Below are 18,967 nucleotides of genomic sequence, written 5' to 3' on the forward strand. Positions count from 1 at the left end.
GTCATTACATTGTGTAATTATTATACTCTTTGTAACAGAATATTTTGTAAATTTTGAATGTACTTTTGAGTGAATGTAATATAATTATGTTTCGCTACATGTAACATAGTATTAATTAAAAGTTATTTTCAGTAAAATTTGTATGAATTTTCAAGTGATGGCTTTTAATTAAATTGTTGTATTACTCACAAGTAAATTTTAATTGTTATGCAATTCTTGTTTCCTGATTTAATATATTTCTTTTCTTTTTTAATTCTTCTTCCCTTATCATAAAATTTCTTGTAACATTTTGTTTTACCGGGCGAGTTGGCCGTGCGCGTAGAGGCGCGCGGCTGTGAGCTTGCATCCGGGAGATAGTAGGTTCGAATCCCACTATCGGCAGCCCTGAAGATGGTTTTCCGTGGTTTCCCATTTTGACACCAGGCAAATGCTGGGGCTGTACCTTAATTAAGGCCACGGCCGCTTCCTTCCAACTCCTAGGCCTTTCCTATCCCATCGTCGCCATAAGACCTATCTGTGTCGGTGCGACGTGAAGCCCCTAGCAAAAAAAAACCATTTTGTTTTCAGATGTGTAACTGTTTGTTTTTACATAATTTATGTCTTAATTTCACTCTGTGGCAATTTGGTAAAAGCAGATAAGTACAATATCAGGTTAGCAAAAGTAAACAACCTTTATGGCCTGCTGAAAAATCACTATTATACTTAATGACAAGTTTGACTGCTTAGCTGGAAAATCAAACAGCACTTCCCCAGGCAGTGTTTGAGGAAATATTCTTCTCTTTTAATAAACAGTGAAAATAGAAAAATAGAAATAAAATAGAAATCATGGACTTATCAGAGAGTGCTATTTTAGCAAAACTATTTTATTTTTTTTGCTATTTGTTTTTTTACGTCGCACCGACACAGATAGGTCTTATGGCGATGATGGGAGAGGAAAGGTCTAGGAGTGGGAAGGAAGCGGCCGTAGCCTTAATTAAGGTACAGCCCCAGCATTTGCCTGGTGTGAAAATGGGAAACCACGGAAAACCATCTTCAGGGCTGCCGACAGTGGGGTTCGAACCTACTATCTCCCGAATACTGGATACTGGCCGCACTTAAGCAACTGCAGCTATCGAGCTCGGTAGTTTTTAGCAAAACTTACCCTATAAGCAACAGCACTACACACTCCCCAGCAGCTTAATGTCACGGCCACGGATGAGACTGGCAACGCAAACCTATGGTGTTCAGCACAGAAGTGTACTAACCACAAGGACTCGTACTATCCCATGGTGTTCCTCATAGAGTGGTTACTAATCATAAGCAAGCCAGAACCATGGTGTTGCCCACCCATGGTGTCGCTCATATAGCGGTACTACGTGCAAGTAAAAGCGACCCATGGTGTTCCCCGCATGGTGGTACTAATTACAAGTAGTCTCATGGTTCTAATTCGATCATCCCTTGGTCGCCACTTTTAGTCGCCTCTTACGACAGGCAGAGGATACCATGGGTGTATTCTTCGTCTGCGTCCCCCACCCACAGGGGGGATGGGCTCGAATTAATGCCACATCTGACATCAGTGGGAAACAACTGAATATGTTTATTAAGTTGGGTACCTTGCATCACTTATCCCAGATGACGCTAGGTGTCAGCGTGGCTTGACTTGAATGGAGACAACTCACAGGACTGCCCTGTGAACGCAAGATACCAGCGGCACTAAAGTGTAAGATCCGTAAGTCTACTGATCGCCCTGTTACCCAATATGTGTTGGAATGTTAGCCTGCAACTGCCAGACATCAGCGAACACTCCATATTACGAAAACGAGGCTGCTGTGCTGACTGAGCCACATGTCAGGAACGAAGATGTATGTAAGTGGACAGGAATACTACCTATTGTTGACAAGATATGTGAGAAGTGATGACGTAGGTATTGCCATGTTAGCTGAAGCAGTAAGACTACAGTTGTGAAGACAGCATACCACACATCACCAGATGGACAATGGCCATGTCATTAGCCCAAAATGTGGTGGCTCGACTCGCTCACTGAAGACATGTATGCAATGAGCATCAGCCCGGGCAATATCCTGGATCAAATGAAACGGCAGAAGGCAAGCCAACGAGCAGACCCTCTACCTCTATGGCATATATGCTAGGACAAAGATGTCCTCAACTGGTTTATCCAAATTATGATTCTCTACTCAAAACCTCATTTTTGATTGTTTTCCTGGTATGGTCACCGTGACAGAGTGGTAAATAAAAGAATGGTTTCAAGATTATGATAGTGACAACACTGTCCTCCCCTGTCCTGCTAACTCACCTGATTTGAATACATTGGAGCCCATCTGGGAATCACCAGGCTTGCCATGCTGAGCAGTCTTAGAAACCTCAGTGCTCTGCTGCAGTTACAAAGGGTTCAAGTGTCACCAGACACTTTCCATCGACTAATGCAATCCATGCCATGTCTTCTCGCTAGTATCGTCTGAGCCAAGGGTGGTTATTCCCACTATTAGGTAAGTGGTCCAAATACTGTGTTGTGACTATGTATAAGATATATACCGTCCTTTATAATATGCATCTTAATCTTAAGAGATAAAAAGTTGGAAAACATAACCACAGTAATGGAGAAGACGAGATTTAAATCTCTAACTCAGATCATGGGGAATGCAAGAAAAACTTCCGCTTTTAGCAGTTTGATAAAACAAAACACACTGGAATAAGATGGAACAAACATAACTTTTTAACAATTACAGAGGACAGACCACTTTCCACGTAATCAGACCAGAATGTGTAATGATGTTTATGGTAAGTTCAAATGCTTAACAATACAATACACAAAATGGAATAGAGATTACTGAGATGATGTATGAGACAATCACCTACATCAGTGCAGCTCATCGTAAGCTGGTGGAGGGGCTTCTACGTTTTTGTAGACTGGTGGCTTTGGTTTAATATTCCGACTTTTCATGAAGGAGACAATCTGGTCTGGGATCTCCATCAGTACTTCCTTGGCAAGATAAGCTTTTGCTTGTCTGACATCGCCATAGCGCTGAAAGTTTCTGAAAGGCACGAACTGCACAATGTCCCTACTTGCTTGCACTCCCTGGTAGCACAGTGGCACTGTGTCTGCATCCAAGACATCCATCAGAGCAAAGTCTGCATTACCGACACCCACAATGATGATCGACACAGGCAGCTTGGAGGCCTGAACAATGGCCTAGAAACACAAGCATTCACACCTGTAGTCAATCCTCAATAGAGCCATGGAAACTGCACAACTCATGATGCAACATTAAAATAAAAACATACAAATTTAAACAGGAAATTTGTTATCATATACTCAAAAGTTTGTTCTTGACCTATTAGTACACAAAAAATCTCACTGATATCAAGCAATATAATTACATTTATAATTAAAATAGAAATAAAGCCACCCATTCAGTCTCTCTTTTTTCTAGTCCAATTGCACTCATTTTTGCCAGTAGTCTCCCATGATCTACCCTATCAAATGCCTTAGATAGGTCAATTGCTATATACAATAGTCCATTTGACCTCCTGAATCCTCTACTTCCAAGACATATTAAAAATGTAGTATATGATTCGTCCCTCTATGGGACATCTTCAGCTACAGAGATTACAAACTAAATCACACATAATTAAAATAACACTGTATTACATACTGAACTGAAGAATTTAAAAAAAACCCTCACCATCAGTGCAGACATCATAACAGCTACTAAAGACATGGAAGAAAAGCAATCAGTACTTACCAATCGATGCAGATATGTTAAGAACTATAAGAAAGAGATGGAAATCTCCGCAACCATCATAGAGCATGGCAGAGAACCTTCTACGGAGCATTTTTCAACATCTCAGATGCCTGGAAACATCAATGGAAGGAATGTTCTTCTCCATCACATTGTTCTCCATCAAATTGTTCAAAACGCATGCATTCAACCAGCTGGGTTACACCTTTCCAGACGTCAATGGAGAATTCTCAATCGAATATGGACTGATCAATGCAGATGTGGTGTTACACTCACCAAATAAGGATGACGGACTTCACCGAACTGCGTCTGAGGCGAGCAGTTACATACAGTTCATTTGAGGGCCTACTTGGAGTTTTCTAGGGCACTTTGATAGACCTTTATCTCACATCCAATGAAGCTGTCCAATAGATTTCCAATATGGATTTGGATTTGTAACCAATATTCTGATCTTGTGATCTTTCAGAATCTCTCTTTTATTATGTACATGTATTTGCATTATCATACACTAAATAATAATAATTATTACAGAGACCGTAGCAAGACATCCAGTAATCCCAGCCAGACAACAAAAAGGCAAGAACATATTAAATTATAATGGTAATCATGTAATCTGATATGTTTTTGACATTTTTTGACGTGCTCTATTGGTGAAAAATATCTAATTCCCTCCATGGGAATTTAGAATTTTCCATTCGGAATTGCTAGGCGGGCAATAATTCCATTGTGGAGATTTATCTCCCATATGCAGTTATCAGACTGTGCCTCTTATAAGGGCTTCTGATAAGTTCACCTGCATACACCCCAGCGTCAGTGGGTAGGGTCTGACACATCCCACTCTGATGAGTCTAGTGTCGGACCTAAGGCGAAACGCTGGTTAATAGAGCAAACGCCTGAAAAGCCTTACATCTGATATGTTTTTGACATTTAATGGTAATCATGACGACATCATCCATGACATGGACTACTGGGTGCACATCTTCTCAGGTGACTCTAGCAGGAGACAGCCTAAAAGGATACTATCCACTACTGGGAAGCATACTCTCACCTTGGTTGTCTGGGGCATGTCCGAGATGACGCCATCGGTAACGATAAGCAAGATGAAGTACTGCGAGCCATCTTGGCAGCTTTCGGCTATCCTTGCCACTTGGTTGATGATGGGACTGAAGTTCGTAGGGCCATACAGCTGAATCTGGCAGATGCACATCTTATAAGCTTGCAATACACCTACAACACATAATATCAATTGCAATATTAGTAAAATGTAATTGGAAGAGAATAAACAAATATATGCAAGGATAAATTTTTTATGGCACTTCAGCATTCCAGAATCTCTGTGTTGAAACATAAGTGAAAAAATTATAGATTCATAAAAATATGTGAGAACTAGCTGTTACCCATGGCTTCACTCGCGAGGATTTCGTAATTTGATAAAAATTAATTGTTCCTCAGTACTGCACTAAAACATTATCTGAAATTCCCTTAAGTATAAAAACTCGCAAAAAAATTTCATTTCATTTCCACCAGAACCTCTTTGTAAACCACGTTTGTGGCATTGCTTTTTGGGGCTAAGATGACCAGGCTACTGGCAGAGCTAAATCTGGAAATGTGTCATGGAACTCTACATGTGAGAAACAGTCCTCTTTTAAGTCAAAAAACAAGGGGTTTCTTTATTTCTAAAGAAGATTCCAAATATCGATTTTCACGCCTGTAACAATTTAGTTTCCGAGATATATGTATCCTCATCAAGAGAAATCAACTCCTTCACTTATTTTCAATCTCCAGCTTAAGTTGATTTTACGAAAACAAAAAATATGTGTTCCTTTATTTTTAAAGGGGATTACAAATACCAATTTTCATGTCTGTAACATGTTAAGTTTATGAGATATACTGTAGATATACTCATTTTAAAAACTGGTCTACTCCTTGGCTGAGTGGTCAGCGTTGAGGCCTTGGGTTCACAGAGTTCCGGGTTCGATTCCGGGCTGGATCAGGGATTTTAATCGCGTGTGATTAATTCATCTGGCTCGGGGACAGGTTGTTTGTGTTTGTCCCAACACTCTCCTCTTCATATTCACTCAAGACACCACATTACTGACCAGAACAGGAACACACAATAGTAATTACGTCCCTACACACGGGGTTGGCGTCAGGAAGGACATCCAGCCCTAAAACAGGTTCAAATCCACATGTGCTACGCATTTCGCACCCGCGACCCCACAGGTGTGGGAAAAGCGGTAGAAGAAGAAGATACCCATTTTTAAAATTCACCCGCTTCACCCCCTTAAGTGGATTTTCCAAAAAATTGTGATCATTTATTTTTAAAAGAGATTCCTAGTACCAATTTTAAAATCTGTAACATCTTCAGTTTCTGAGATACTGTATATGTATCCTCATATAAAGAATTCAACTCCTTCCTCGCTTCTTTTCACCGCCCCCCTCCCCCTTAAGTGGATTTTCTGAAAACAAAAATTTGTGTTCTTTTTTTTAAAGGAGATTCCAAATACCAATTTTCATGTCTGTAACATGTTAGGTTTTTGTGATATATTGTAGATAATCTCGCTGCTGTAAGAATACTGGAGCTGACGTTGCCATGGTTACGGCAGTTCATTTCTCTATCCGATTCCTAGAGCAGGGGTCGTGTGATGCCAATATCTCCATCACGTTTTGTTTTAGGGTCTTAAAACATGGTTTTCGGGCCCGTAGAACTTGCCGAGTTTTGTTCTTTGCATCAAGGGGCTTAAATTGAGCTTTGATTCATCCTTGTACGACAAATTTAATATTTCGCCTATATTAGCCTTGTGTTTTTACACCTCCCCTCGTCGCCACCCCCCCTCCCCCAACCCTGCCCTAAAATTGTTTTGAAAATAAAATAGAGCCCATGTTACTTACTGGCAATGTAGCTTTCTATAGGTGAAGTCATTTTTAAAATCGGTTCAGTAGTTTTTGAGTCTATCCATTACAAACAAATTTAAAAATTTTCCTGTTTATAATATTAGTATAGAAAGATTTAGAAGAGCTGAATATTATAATGAAGCAAATTGAAAATAGAGAAGAAAATAGGATTCTCAAGAACAAACAAATAAGATTGTCATTAAAAACTGTACAACACAAACAATATGTCATATCTGATGAAGAAAGGGCAGCCAGGTCAGCCAGAATGAAGAGGTTTTGGGAAAGGAAGAAGATGATGCAAGCTAAATCTTCAGTTAATTCTTTGTTAACGTAAATGTATTTGGGTTTGATTTAAGTGCTCCAATGTGGGTGTAAACTATGTAAATAAATAAAATAAATTAGTATAGAAAGAGGTCAGAATGGAAAATCTAAATGAGAGAATTGATAGGAGTAAACTATGATGGTTTGGACATATAAAGAGGCGGGGGTAGAAAAGAATACCGAAACAGATGATTGAGATGAAGTTCGAGGGAAAGAGAGCGAGAGGTAGACATAGAAAAAGGTGGATCAATTCAATAAAGAGGAGTTGAAGAAGCAGAAGCTTGGACTGGGACAAAATGATGGCAAGGAATGGTGGAAGGAAATGTTTAATCATGCCAGACATCACATATCAATTTTGCTGGCCGTGCGGTTAGGAGCGCGCAGCTGTGAGCTTGCATCCGGGAGATAGTGGGTTCGAATCCCCCTGTCGGCAGCCCTGAAGATGGTTTTCCGTGGTTTTCCATTTTCACACCAGGCAAATGCTGGCGCTGTACCTTAATTAAGGCCACGGCCGCTTCCTTCCCATTCCTAGGCCTTTCCTATCCCATCGTCGCCATAAGACCTATCTGTGTCGGTGCGACGTAAAGCAAACTAGCAAAAAAAAGACGTGTTCACCATTTATTGAATTTTTACATTTAGAAATACTGCCTTCCAATGAAAATAGCCGGTATTAACTCAAATATATTCATAAGTTTGTTAAAGAACAGTGTAGAATATTTACATGTACAATTTATAGCTCTTTATAGCCTAGAAAAGTAATGTGTTCACTACACAAAATTTGAGGTTATCGCATATTGGACCCTCCTTTACATTTTTTGGCTGTAAAAGTGGGGGAAAAAGGGGGTCTAATACATGAGTAAATATGATACTGTCACCTCCTCTGGAACTCCTTTCCTCGTCAGGTGCAAGCTACTATTGACTGAAATTCATATTAAACTGTAAAGAATTCCATGTATGCAAAAGCTAAGGATATTCTACAAAGATAAAAATTAACTGCAATATTTTGACCCATAGAGGTGTATCTTCTTGTTTAATATATCTGTATGATATGCTCACACACCTGCTATTCCATCGCAGTAAGGATTCTGTGGATTCATGTTGACAGGGAATTCGTGAGAGATTCTACCATCCGGAGGTAGGCGAGCTCCAAACCCAAAGACAGGGAACAATTTGTCGCTGTCATAGTCTTGTATGATCTCTCCCACAGCACTCAGGGCCTGCTCATACTGGTTTGGATGATGGCTGATATAGTGAAGTGAATCTGGGCTGCGAGGGTCACCGTTGGAAGCTGAAGGCAAACAAATTATTACAATCTCATCGACTCACAGTGGTGAAGAAAAAAAAAAACAAGCCCCAGAAAAATCTGATTCCTAAAGAGGAAGCACAAAAATAATAACACACAAACAACAGTGTTACGAACATTCACATAGTTTGCAATATCCCTACACTACATGAATAGAATAGAATAGAATAGAATAGAATAGAATAGAATAGAATAGAATAGAATAGAATAGAATAGAATAATTTTATTGTCGTTAGGCAACTGGCAGTTGCAATGGACAGAGTCATAGGTGCATAGTTACAAAATATTACAAGTATCTCATTAAGCACATAAATTAAATACAACTATATACACAAGAGTTAAAATAAACATAATAGAGGAGAGTCATGTAATATGGAATACCATTTACGTTTGGCAGTATAACTTCTTACCAAAATCAGTTATGAAATATTAATAAATATGGTTTGAAAATTCAAATAATTAGCTGCGATTCTCTATATTTTTTAAATTGTAAATTGTTAATGTATTCATGCCAAAATTATTTCTTTCAAAAAGTTGCACTTGGTGGGTAATACGGAATAGTCAGCTAATATGGAATAGTAGGGTAAATAATATGTAAATTAAAATACAACTTCAATAAATTATTTCAGTTACATTTAAGGAACGTTCTTACAGGTTGACGTACAGAAATTTTTAAAAATCGAAAGAATAAAATTGGTAATTAACTTAAATGATAATCTGTATACACTAATTATTCATGAGTTTTCTTTTTTACAGTCACTTGTTCATTCAGTGACAAAAGTCACAGATGCAGAAACTGAGATCTATAATTAAATGTTATAATATACCAGGATTAATGCAATCAATTTTAAATTTAAATTAATTTTCAATTTCACTTTACTTTGAAACTAAAACAATATTTCCCATTGAAACAAAATCACCGATCATGTAACACCTGCTACTTAAATAAAAAATGCTTACGAGTTTCTAATTTATATAAAACCTATTATACATTCTAATTTTAATTTGACATACGAATCCAAAATTATGTGGGGAATTACAGAATACATTACCTATACGTCGGATAATATGAAATACCTAGTATTCCATATATCCCGACACACCATGTTTGAATTAAAGGATTCGTCATGCCATAAACTTTGCACAACAAGGAAGTTACACTGGTGTAGCAATATAAGCAACTCTTGTACAATATGTAACATTGGATTTCCCAGGACTAAACTCAGTTTTGGTAATTAATACAAGCTTTAAAAGAATTACCTGCAAAAGCTTTTCAAATATGAAAAATAAATATTCTTGCTCCACGCACTAACCTCACTCACGAGCATGTCGAAACTGAATACAAAGCATCATGAGAACATTTACTGTGATTCGACGAGTTTCCACCTGAGAGCAGTATCTTACAGGCAAGATATTGTGGTATTCCTTATTGCCCGACTATTCCATATTACCCAATTCCCCTCTACTATTCGTCCGAGAGAGTGATTAACTACTAATTTACCAACGTGTTAGGTTGGCGTTGGCCTTTATTACCCACTCTGAAACAGTGTTATTTTTCTTCAAATTCAGATAATGAGTAGAAGCTATTGGATGTCAACCAATTTTTAAGGGTTCTTTTCAAGTTACATAGGAGCATATCCTTTAGGTGGGCAGGTACTTTGTTGAATAATTTAATGCCATTATACCTATAGTTTTCTTGCGTTTTCCTCAGCCTAACATGTGGTAAATCTAAATCGTTCCTATATCTTGTGCCATATGAGTGTACATTTCTGCGAGTTGTTAGGTCGATGAGATTTTCTTTAGTATTGAGTACACTGTGATAAATGTATAATGAGGCAAATATCCTCGAAATAGGCATTTATAGGCACAATAAAACCAACGAAATCTAGCTTAAAGGACCCCAAAACGGATTTATATCTCAAAAGCCTACGTTTCTGAAAAAAAACACAAAAACAAAAAACACAGACACACACACTGCTTTCAGTTTATAAACATCAATATTCAGAACAACCTTGGAGAACACATTAGATCTTAATTCAGCAAAATTATCACAACAGTTGTATGAAGGTAAAGTATATGTTAAGGTCCTGGAACAAGAAGAGGCTGTTGATGCTGATGAAATAGAATACCCAATTTTGAGGCCAGAATTCGACAGAGCTTTGAGGTACCTAAACAATAACAAGGCACCAGGAATTGATGGATTACTGCCTTAGGAGAAACCAGCATGATAAGGTTATGTAAGATGTGCCATACAGGAGAAGTGCAAACCAATTTCTGGCACAATATTCAAAAAAATAAAGCATATGTTAAGATTCACCATCATCTAGCACCATGCTTAACATCATGCACAGCCGAACATAGCCGACTCCGTTCCGACCCAAAACAGTATCTTACTCTAGCAAGAAGCCAGCAACTGTGTGCACACACTTAGAATCGCATTAATGTCATAATTTAAGAAAATACTGAAATGTACACTTTCAATGTAGCTTTATAAATGATGGCATGAGATCATCGCCATTAGTCATAATCATTGAAAATAACTGGAAGTACATTTTAAAATTCAAAGTTCTTTTTTTTTTTTCTTCAGAAATTTAAATATGAATTACACAATAAATTTGATATTAAACATCACATTGTCAGAAACATAATGCTGAACTTCATCAGCATAGGAATATACTATCAAATAACATTATTCAAAACTGTTGTGTTAGTTACTGTATATGTCTTTAAACAGAATCTTTGCAAACCTCTCTGTAAATAAAGAATATTTATTCACTGTCACAAAAAAAATTTGTGACAGCAAACAAAAAGTTTACACTTCAGTGTAATTTTATTATTAAAGTAAATTTCTGAAAAAGAAAAAAGAATGACATAGTAAGTATAAGTGAACAGTTTAGACACAAAGAAATATTTTAACAATTTCAAGATTTATGGATAATTTGTTTTGTTGATGACTGTGTTGTACAAGTGTATCAAATCCACGGATTTTGTTTGATGTTTTTGCACTGCTGAAGAAGAGAGCAGTAGCTCTTGAAACATGTATGGTAGATAATTATAATAAAATGTAAAGTACTGATAAGGCGGAAAAGTGTTTCGTAGAAATTAAATATAAGTCAATACGGACAAGACTGAACCAATATGGTTAAAATAATCAACAAGCAATACTGTAAATCAGACTATATAAATTACGACATTTCATTCTGGATTAAAATAATCAAATATGATCTAACCTGTAAAGTCGATGCCAATGGTGCAACTAAGCTCTAGGCCACCTCGGATATATTCCAGGAACGAATAAACCTTCTTCATTTCGTAACGCATCAGCCTCACTTCACCTGAATGTGTATAGGATGGATTTCTCTAGAAAGAAACATAACTAGGTAAAATTTATATTTAGCATATAATGCTGACCAAGTATAAAAACTGTATACAGACAAAAGAAAAAGAAAAAATAATTACACTGGATCAAGAAACTATGACAATAAACACCTCAAGGAAATAAAATTGTTGTCAGCCTCAGTATTAATATGCTAACGAAAATTACTTAGCTAAGAAAGTTTTGTATTCTTCAGGCGAATTTTGACTGATTTCAAGAATATAATGTATGCAGTTTATCCTCTGGTGAGGCTGACGTCAAGAAGGGCATCTGGTCGTAAAAACTCGCTATGAAGTTTCACCTCACTTCATACATGACCCCGTAGAGAAATGGGACAAGGGTTGGACATACATTCAATGTACCGGTATGTAGTTTATATTATTTAAATTTAACATATGATGATTAAACCTAAGTATTTTTTTTTTTTTTTTACATATCTACTTCTGAACACACTAAAGGTAGGGGAATAATATATATTATGAATTTGAATTATTAGTTAATGACATAATACACTAGAAAGAATGCCAATTCTTTGTACAATAAAGCCTTACCTCCTTCTTTCGAGGGTGGATACAATGGTATACCGTGCTCTCCCCAGGCCCAGCACTCAGTTCCTGAAGTGTCATGAAGAACTCACCAATCCGATTGTGGCTCCCGTTACGGTTCCAGTCGTAGCATATGACCATGATAGTCCTCTGCATGTCCCCACCGCACAGCGATCGGATGGGTATTGTGAAGGGCTGCCACACCGGGTTAAGAGTCCACTTATGTACTTCTGTTCGGTGTGTCAACACGTACGACCCATCCTCACCCACTTTGTAAAACTCCAGGAAAGGATCTGACCTAGAAATAAAATCATAAAATGTCATGTTTTGATTCAGAAGTTCATGACCTCTGCATGACCATTTCTAGGGTCTATGTCAAAGGTGCTCAAATGGGCGCCCATTGAGGCTAGCCAAGTGCAACCGGGCTGGCCTGGCGTAAGTGCAGGTAACTTACGTAGCAAGCATGCGCCACAGTGAAGCGAGCAAGAACAACTTTGCGAGGGAGCATTGACGTTCGATTGTGATTATGAAGCACTCCTCCACTACTTAGCGAAGTGCTGATTGAGGTACATTAATTAAAATAAAACTTTATAATCACAACAACAAAAACCGACCTTTTGAAGATATTCTCGTTTGATTTACACTGCGCTCGATATAAACAGTCAGTTTTATTTTCTTATATTTATTCATTCAAAGAAAACTGACACGTTATAATTTTTGTGTTTAAAAATAAGTGTACAAGCTATGATTTACAATTCCTTGGATGGGAATGACAGTATTTCCATTTTTAAAAAAAAAGTAAACTTCCTGATATTCATTAAGCAAAAAGTAATGAAAAAAAATGAAATGTCGTATGGCTTTTAGTGCCGGGAGTGTCCGAGGACAAGTTCGGCTCGCCAGATGCAGGTCTTTTGATTTGTCACCCGTAAGCGACCTGCGCATCGTGATGATGCGAAATTAACCAATGATGGGTAAAATTCCCGACCCTGCCGGGAATCGAACCCGGGACCCCTGTGACCAAAGGCCAGCACGCTAACCATTTAGCCATGGAGCCAGACAGCAAAAAGTAATATAATTACATAATGCAACAATGATTTTGCACAGTGTTGTAGTGTTGTGTGACATTTCCTGTTCAATGAATTTTTGAAAATAGTTTTTAAAATTTAACAGGCCTCCAGTGATAACAGCTAGCCTCTAAATAGTGAGAGGGAGTTTCATCACGAGTGAGGACATCGATATTTACTAGTCAAGATTAAAGTGCAACAACAATGTAAATGTACCTACCACATAGATGTACAGTACGTCTTCAAATAAATAACCTCACTGATTTTATTCCCTGTAAGCATGATTGAACTGTTGGTGAGTTTATCAGACAATTTAAACCCAAACAAACACAAGCCACAGATAATCCATCTTAACGCCGTATTATGTTAGAACTGTTTTTAAAGCACCTGTTAGAATGTAATAGTGAAAACTGTAATTCATTACGTACATTATAAAAATATTTGAGGTTGTAGGCCACCTCTTTACTGTTTGTACATAAACTGTAATGAACATAAAGAACTTATTTCTTACGACATAAATTGAAAATGATGTGGATTTCTGCCCTCTTTCTTCAATTATTTTCTACCTCCATTTCAAACTTGGGCATTGCAGCAGTGATCGAGAGTGACTGGGAGAACTTCGCCCAAACTGCTCGGCCTGTGACGTAGCCACAACGTCTCTGTGGTTGAACAGCATATGCTCATCGCCTGCCAGCCTGCCCACTTACAGTGCTAAGTGCCTGCGGGACGGAATGTCCAGCGTGAGTACTTCTGGTCTATATCTTGTGAAATGGGATAAACTGCTTAACACGTTGAGTGCCAAGCGACCACATTTGGGTACGTGACAGTAGTCAAGTTATGAACTTCACGTCTCCATATGGGGTTGTACGTTCGTTCTAAATCAAGAATTGTGCGTACCCATTTGGGTGCACAGTAGGTATGAGTTTCGAAGCTGTATAAAGTCTCTTCCTGCCATCTGCTGGTCATCTATTTAAGTAAGTGCATAGTCCACTTTCAATTCCTCAATTCCTGTTTTAGCGTGACCCCATATGGGTATGTTAAGAGTGCTTTGTACGTTGACAAATTCATTGTCTATCTCGGCATGGATTGTTTATGTAAGTGTGCAGTGCTGTGAGTTTCTTTTTCTTTTTTAAGTCGTTACGAGTAAGTCGAGCAGTAAAAGACTTAGTGCAGATAGTCTGGACGATATATCGAACAAGTCGGACAATGATGATGTAGACGAAGTATATAGTTACAGTGATTTTGAACCCAGTACAGAGCAAATAGCGATCTTGCACGTTCATTCACATTGATGAATTACAATCTTCAGCATACACATCCCCACTGTACTCCGGGTTTCCAAGCCAGCTGTTGCAACAATTATGACCGTCTTCAACGATATAGTCACTGGTTTCCCATGTCGCACAATCATCGCTGCTAGGTTCTCTTACTCAAATTAAAAGTTATACAAACAAAATTATATACTTATTCAATAATCCGTAACTACTAATTCTTCTTATAATATTATTCTGTTACATCCTAATTTACCAAATTCACATGATTTTCACTACTTTCGTAACTACATTTATTACGAAAATTTCCTAACCTAAAATCGGAATATCATTTACAAACATTTCCTGACCTAAAATCGGCGATCGTACGTTTCCACGGCTCCAGTATGAACAAGCTAACACATCGCTCATAATCAACAGCATATAACGTGTCCCTGCAAAGGAAAAGGTAACTATGACCGAGCGTCGGGACAGTAACAGTAACTACTGTATAAGTACGACCCCATATGGAGGCGCGTGTACGTGTATAATTCGTAATGACCAATACGACCCCATATGGGGTCGCAACATTTTACCTAATATACATAATAAGTTAACCTACAGTAATATATCATAAATACATTCTCATTTCAGCGATCATTTGCTTGGTTGAGCCTGTGAACATTTTGGCACCAGGGAGTAACTCTATGTTATTAGCTCACGGCACTAGACAGCAGTCTCTAATGAAATTCGGCCTGACACTCAATGTGTTAAAGATATCAGGCCTATTAAAAGCTCAACTCAACAAGATATCATGAATTATCAGAGGAACACTTAGGAACACACCAACTTTCTGGCAGCCCATCCTTAGTTGTATGGCACCACTATCACTCTCGTGTGCTAAAAAAATAAATAAAGTATGACAATGACCTTCCTGTTCATGAAGACAGCCCTACCAACAAGCTTTCGATCCTGCTGCCCTCCTCTACAAACTGCACAGACTGTGAGTAACAATGCAGTCAGTGGAAGAGATCAATGATCAAAAACAACTCAAGTTGTCTTCTATCTCAACCCAGCAACCAGGGTTTGAAGAACAGTGCAAAGTCTAAACCACAGGTGGACAATGAGAGAGCCTGATCCATGAGCTAATGGCAAGAGCGCGGGAAGAGTTGAGAGCAGCTGACTTCTAATAGGTTGTGTTGTAAAGACTAGATGGTGATATGCAGAGTCAAGGCACAAGCATAGCCACAGCAATGTACCTGGCTGAGTTTTCATTCATTGTCGTTCAGTGTTTATGCTGTATTCCAAAACAAGCTTTTATGTTGACCTGCAGTAGTCCTAAGAGCTCCTCATTTTGAGACCATCTCATCGGAATAAGATCAACTGGCCTCAAGTCCAAATCACACTTAAATTTGAAGTTTTGTAGGAATTATCTCTCAAGTTGTTCTTACAGTTTTCAAAATGTTTTTGTAGCTTCTAACTTCACTAATTTGTTTTAGAATTGTTTAAATTTGCAGATCGAACTTCACAATTATTTTTAATTTTTCGAGTTCTTTACAAACATTTCTTTTTAAATCAATATTCACTGTACTGTACATTATTTGTCTTCGAGCAGCCTCTAGGTGGGGGAACAATTTCTTCTTCTTCTTATTTTATAACCGCATAGGATCACTTAAGTCAGTCCATCATTCAGGTCTCTTTGAAGGGATTGTCCGGGCTTTGCAGTCCTCCCAGTACTTCTACAGACACTCTGATCTTTGTGCCCTTTTCAGTTGAAAATATGCGTGTTGTTGGTTTATTTCATGTAAAGGTAAAGCGGAGGTTTGTATTCTTGAGTTTTGTATTCAATTTTATCTTATTTGCGGTGTCTTCCGTTGTAAGGCCTATTTCCTTCAGATCCTCTCTTACTTCTCTGATCCACTTACATCCTGTTGTGGTATTTTTTTGAGAGGAGATTGTGCTGTACTAGTTGTTTCAGAAGTCTTGAATCCTACATCCTCATGATATGTCCAAAGAATCCCAGTCTCCTCTTACGCATAGTATCTGTAATGGGTTCTAGCTCTTTGTACACAACTTTGTTACATATTATCCGCCACTGTCCATCTTTCCGGTATTTTTTGTTGATGCAGGTTCTTCCAATCCTCCTTTCAATTTTCTGAAGTCTGTCAGTCTTTGATTGTTTATTCAGGTGAAAAAGTGTTTCTGCATAAGAGGCAACTAAAAGGGGCCCCAGGGACTCGGAACTTGGGAGCGTGGGTTGGCAATCACGGGATCCTTAGCTGAGTCATGGTACTGCTTCCACTTACTTGTGCCACACTCCTCACTTTCATCTATCCTATCCGACCTCCCTTGGTCAACTCTAGATCTTTTCCAACCCTGATGGTATTAGGTTACTGAGGCCTAGGGAGTCTTTCACTTTCATGCCATTTGTGGTCCTTGTCTTTCTTTGGCTGATACCTTGATTTTTTGAAGTGCCAGATCCCTTCCATTTTTTACTCTCTGATGAAATGAAATGATGTATGGCTTTTAGTGCCGGGAGTGTCAGAGGACATGTTCGGCTCACCAGACGCAAATCTTTTGAGTTGGTGACCGTAGGCGACCTGCGCATTGTGATGAAGATGAAATGATGATGAAGACGACACATACACCCAGCCTCCGCGACAGCAGAATTAACAATATACGGTAAAAATTCCCAACTCTGCCGGGAATCGAACCCAGGACTCCTATGACCAAAGGCCAGCATGCTAACAATTTAGCCATGGAGCCGGACTTCTCTCTGATTAGTATTATATAGAGGATGATTGCCTAGTTGTACTTCCTCTTAAAACAATAATCACCACCACCACCACTGCTACAGCAAGAGGCTGTTACCATTTTCATTTTAATGACATCTGTACCACGAGGTAAACCCGTCTCATTCATTCAAATGAAGCACCTTGAAGAATGCCATCTAATATATGAAGTTTGCAACAACTAATACAAGTAGTTAGGACTTTTCTCTATAGATGCCTCTACTACGCCCTCTGTTGTGAAGAGGAATTATTAAAATTGTTAAGTTTTTGTTTATTTAAAGGTTTACTGCACTGAGTTGACTACCTTTCGTTTTTGGTATGTTAAAGTTGACAACACTTCGATCTCTTCCTGCCAACTTAAAATGCTGACCGATAGAAAATTTTGTATATTTATTTTTCAGCAAATCAAACTATGTCAAGTATTTATTTAATCCAATAAGAATTGAGGGTGTGTCGGGCTTTAGCCCAGAGCTCTCTAGAACCTTCCTCTTGGGTATAAAAGCTGGCATATTTTTTCAACCAGATTGTCTTATTGATCGTCCAGTCTACTGAGTGTGTGCTAATAGATGAGGCGGGGGCGTCTCGCCCATTATCGAGTTTTCCAGCTAATTAAGGTAATGGCAGCCACCTTTTAACTATGTGATAGCCTCTGAAAGCTAGCTCGAGGGGAAGGTTTCCAATTTTTAATTTTTAATTATGTAACCTTAAATTTCCAAAAATGTAAATTTCTGTTTCTGTTTCTAACGTAAATTGCAAACTAGCTGAAAAGAACTTAGCTGAAATTAGTGAATAGAGAGTGCAATACCCTCTCGTATTCCCTATCAACTTGATTTTGAAGTGACTATGACTTTGTAATCGTTTCATATTTCTGTAACTTAACTTTCCTCCATCTCGTCACCTCATTAGCATAGGATTAGCCTCTGTTACTTCGGGCCAGAAGCCTAAATAGGGTTTTAATCTTTAATTGCGAATGTCAAGGAGTGCAAGTGTCTGCCTCTACTTCGTTTTGATTTTTGGGCCAGTAACATTAACCTGTTCTTGTTTTTGTTTTTTTTGTTTTTCTCTCTCACAAAGGCCTGGTGGATTGGGTATTCGATACCCCTGTGAAATCCTATTTCATTCTGTGTAAATATGTTAGATTGTTGAACATCCAAGACAATACACACTGTTTGAATTGTAAATGTAGGTTGTGCCTTTGATAGGCCTGCAAATTTTGTTTAAAATGTAAATTTTTTAGAGCGAAGACGCTCTGGGTGTTAATGTAAATGTTGAAGGATGCCTTTAGAAGGCTGTAACAGTGTAATGTTCATAGAATAGTTTCCTAGACTCCTAGATAATCTTGTGGAGCAAAAGGTGCTCTTGAAACATTGTATATTTTAAATACTCTGTAAAGAAATTGGGGAGATTCGTCTCCTTGAGTGTTCTTGAAGGAGCCGCGGCGCTCAGGGTGGGTATTAGGGAGCTCAAAGCCAACAGTTGTTAATTAATTGTTATTCGATTATATATCCCATCGTCGCCATAAGACCTATCTGTGTCGGTGCGACGTAAAGCCCCTACCAAAAAAAAAAAAATTGTTATCCAATCTTATGATCTTTTGTACCTGAATTTTGTAGTCTCATTTTGAAAAGCAGAAAAGAAAAAAAGATACCTTAGAAAGAAATATAACCATAATTTTAAAAGT

General features: G+C 38.2%; 1 protein-coding gene across 1 annotated transcript in view; it reads right to left on the reverse strand.

Annotated features, from left to right (window-relative positions):
• Window positions 1–2,857: 2,857 nt before the first annotated feature.
• Window positions 2,858–18,967, reverse strand: part of LOC136881779 (copine-8) — a 45,851-nt gene continuing 29,741 nt past the window's right edge. Inside the window, exons 6-10 of the mRNA XM_067154217.2 lie at window positions 12,187–12,478; window positions 11,490–11,619; window positions 8,017–8,244; window positions 4,789–4,967; window positions 2,858–3,190 (exon numbers count right to left, since the gene is read on the reverse strand). Of these exons, the coding sequence (XP_067010318.2) occupies window positions 2,858–3,190; window positions 4,789–4,967; window positions 8,017–8,244; window positions 11,490–11,619; window positions 12,187–12,478 (1,162 nt within the window). The remainder of the gene's footprint in view (window positions 3,191–4,788; window positions 4,968–8,016; window positions 8,245–11,489; window positions 11,620–12,186; window positions 12,479–18,967) is intronic.

The sequence above is a fragment of the Anabrus simplex genome, chromosome 10 (assembly GCF_040414725.1).
Source record: "Anabrus simplex isolate iqAnaSimp1 chromosome 10, ASM4041472v1, whole genome shotgun sequence".
NCBI lineage: Eukaryota > Metazoa > Arthropoda > Insecta > Orthoptera > Tettigoniidae > Anabrus > Anabrus simplex.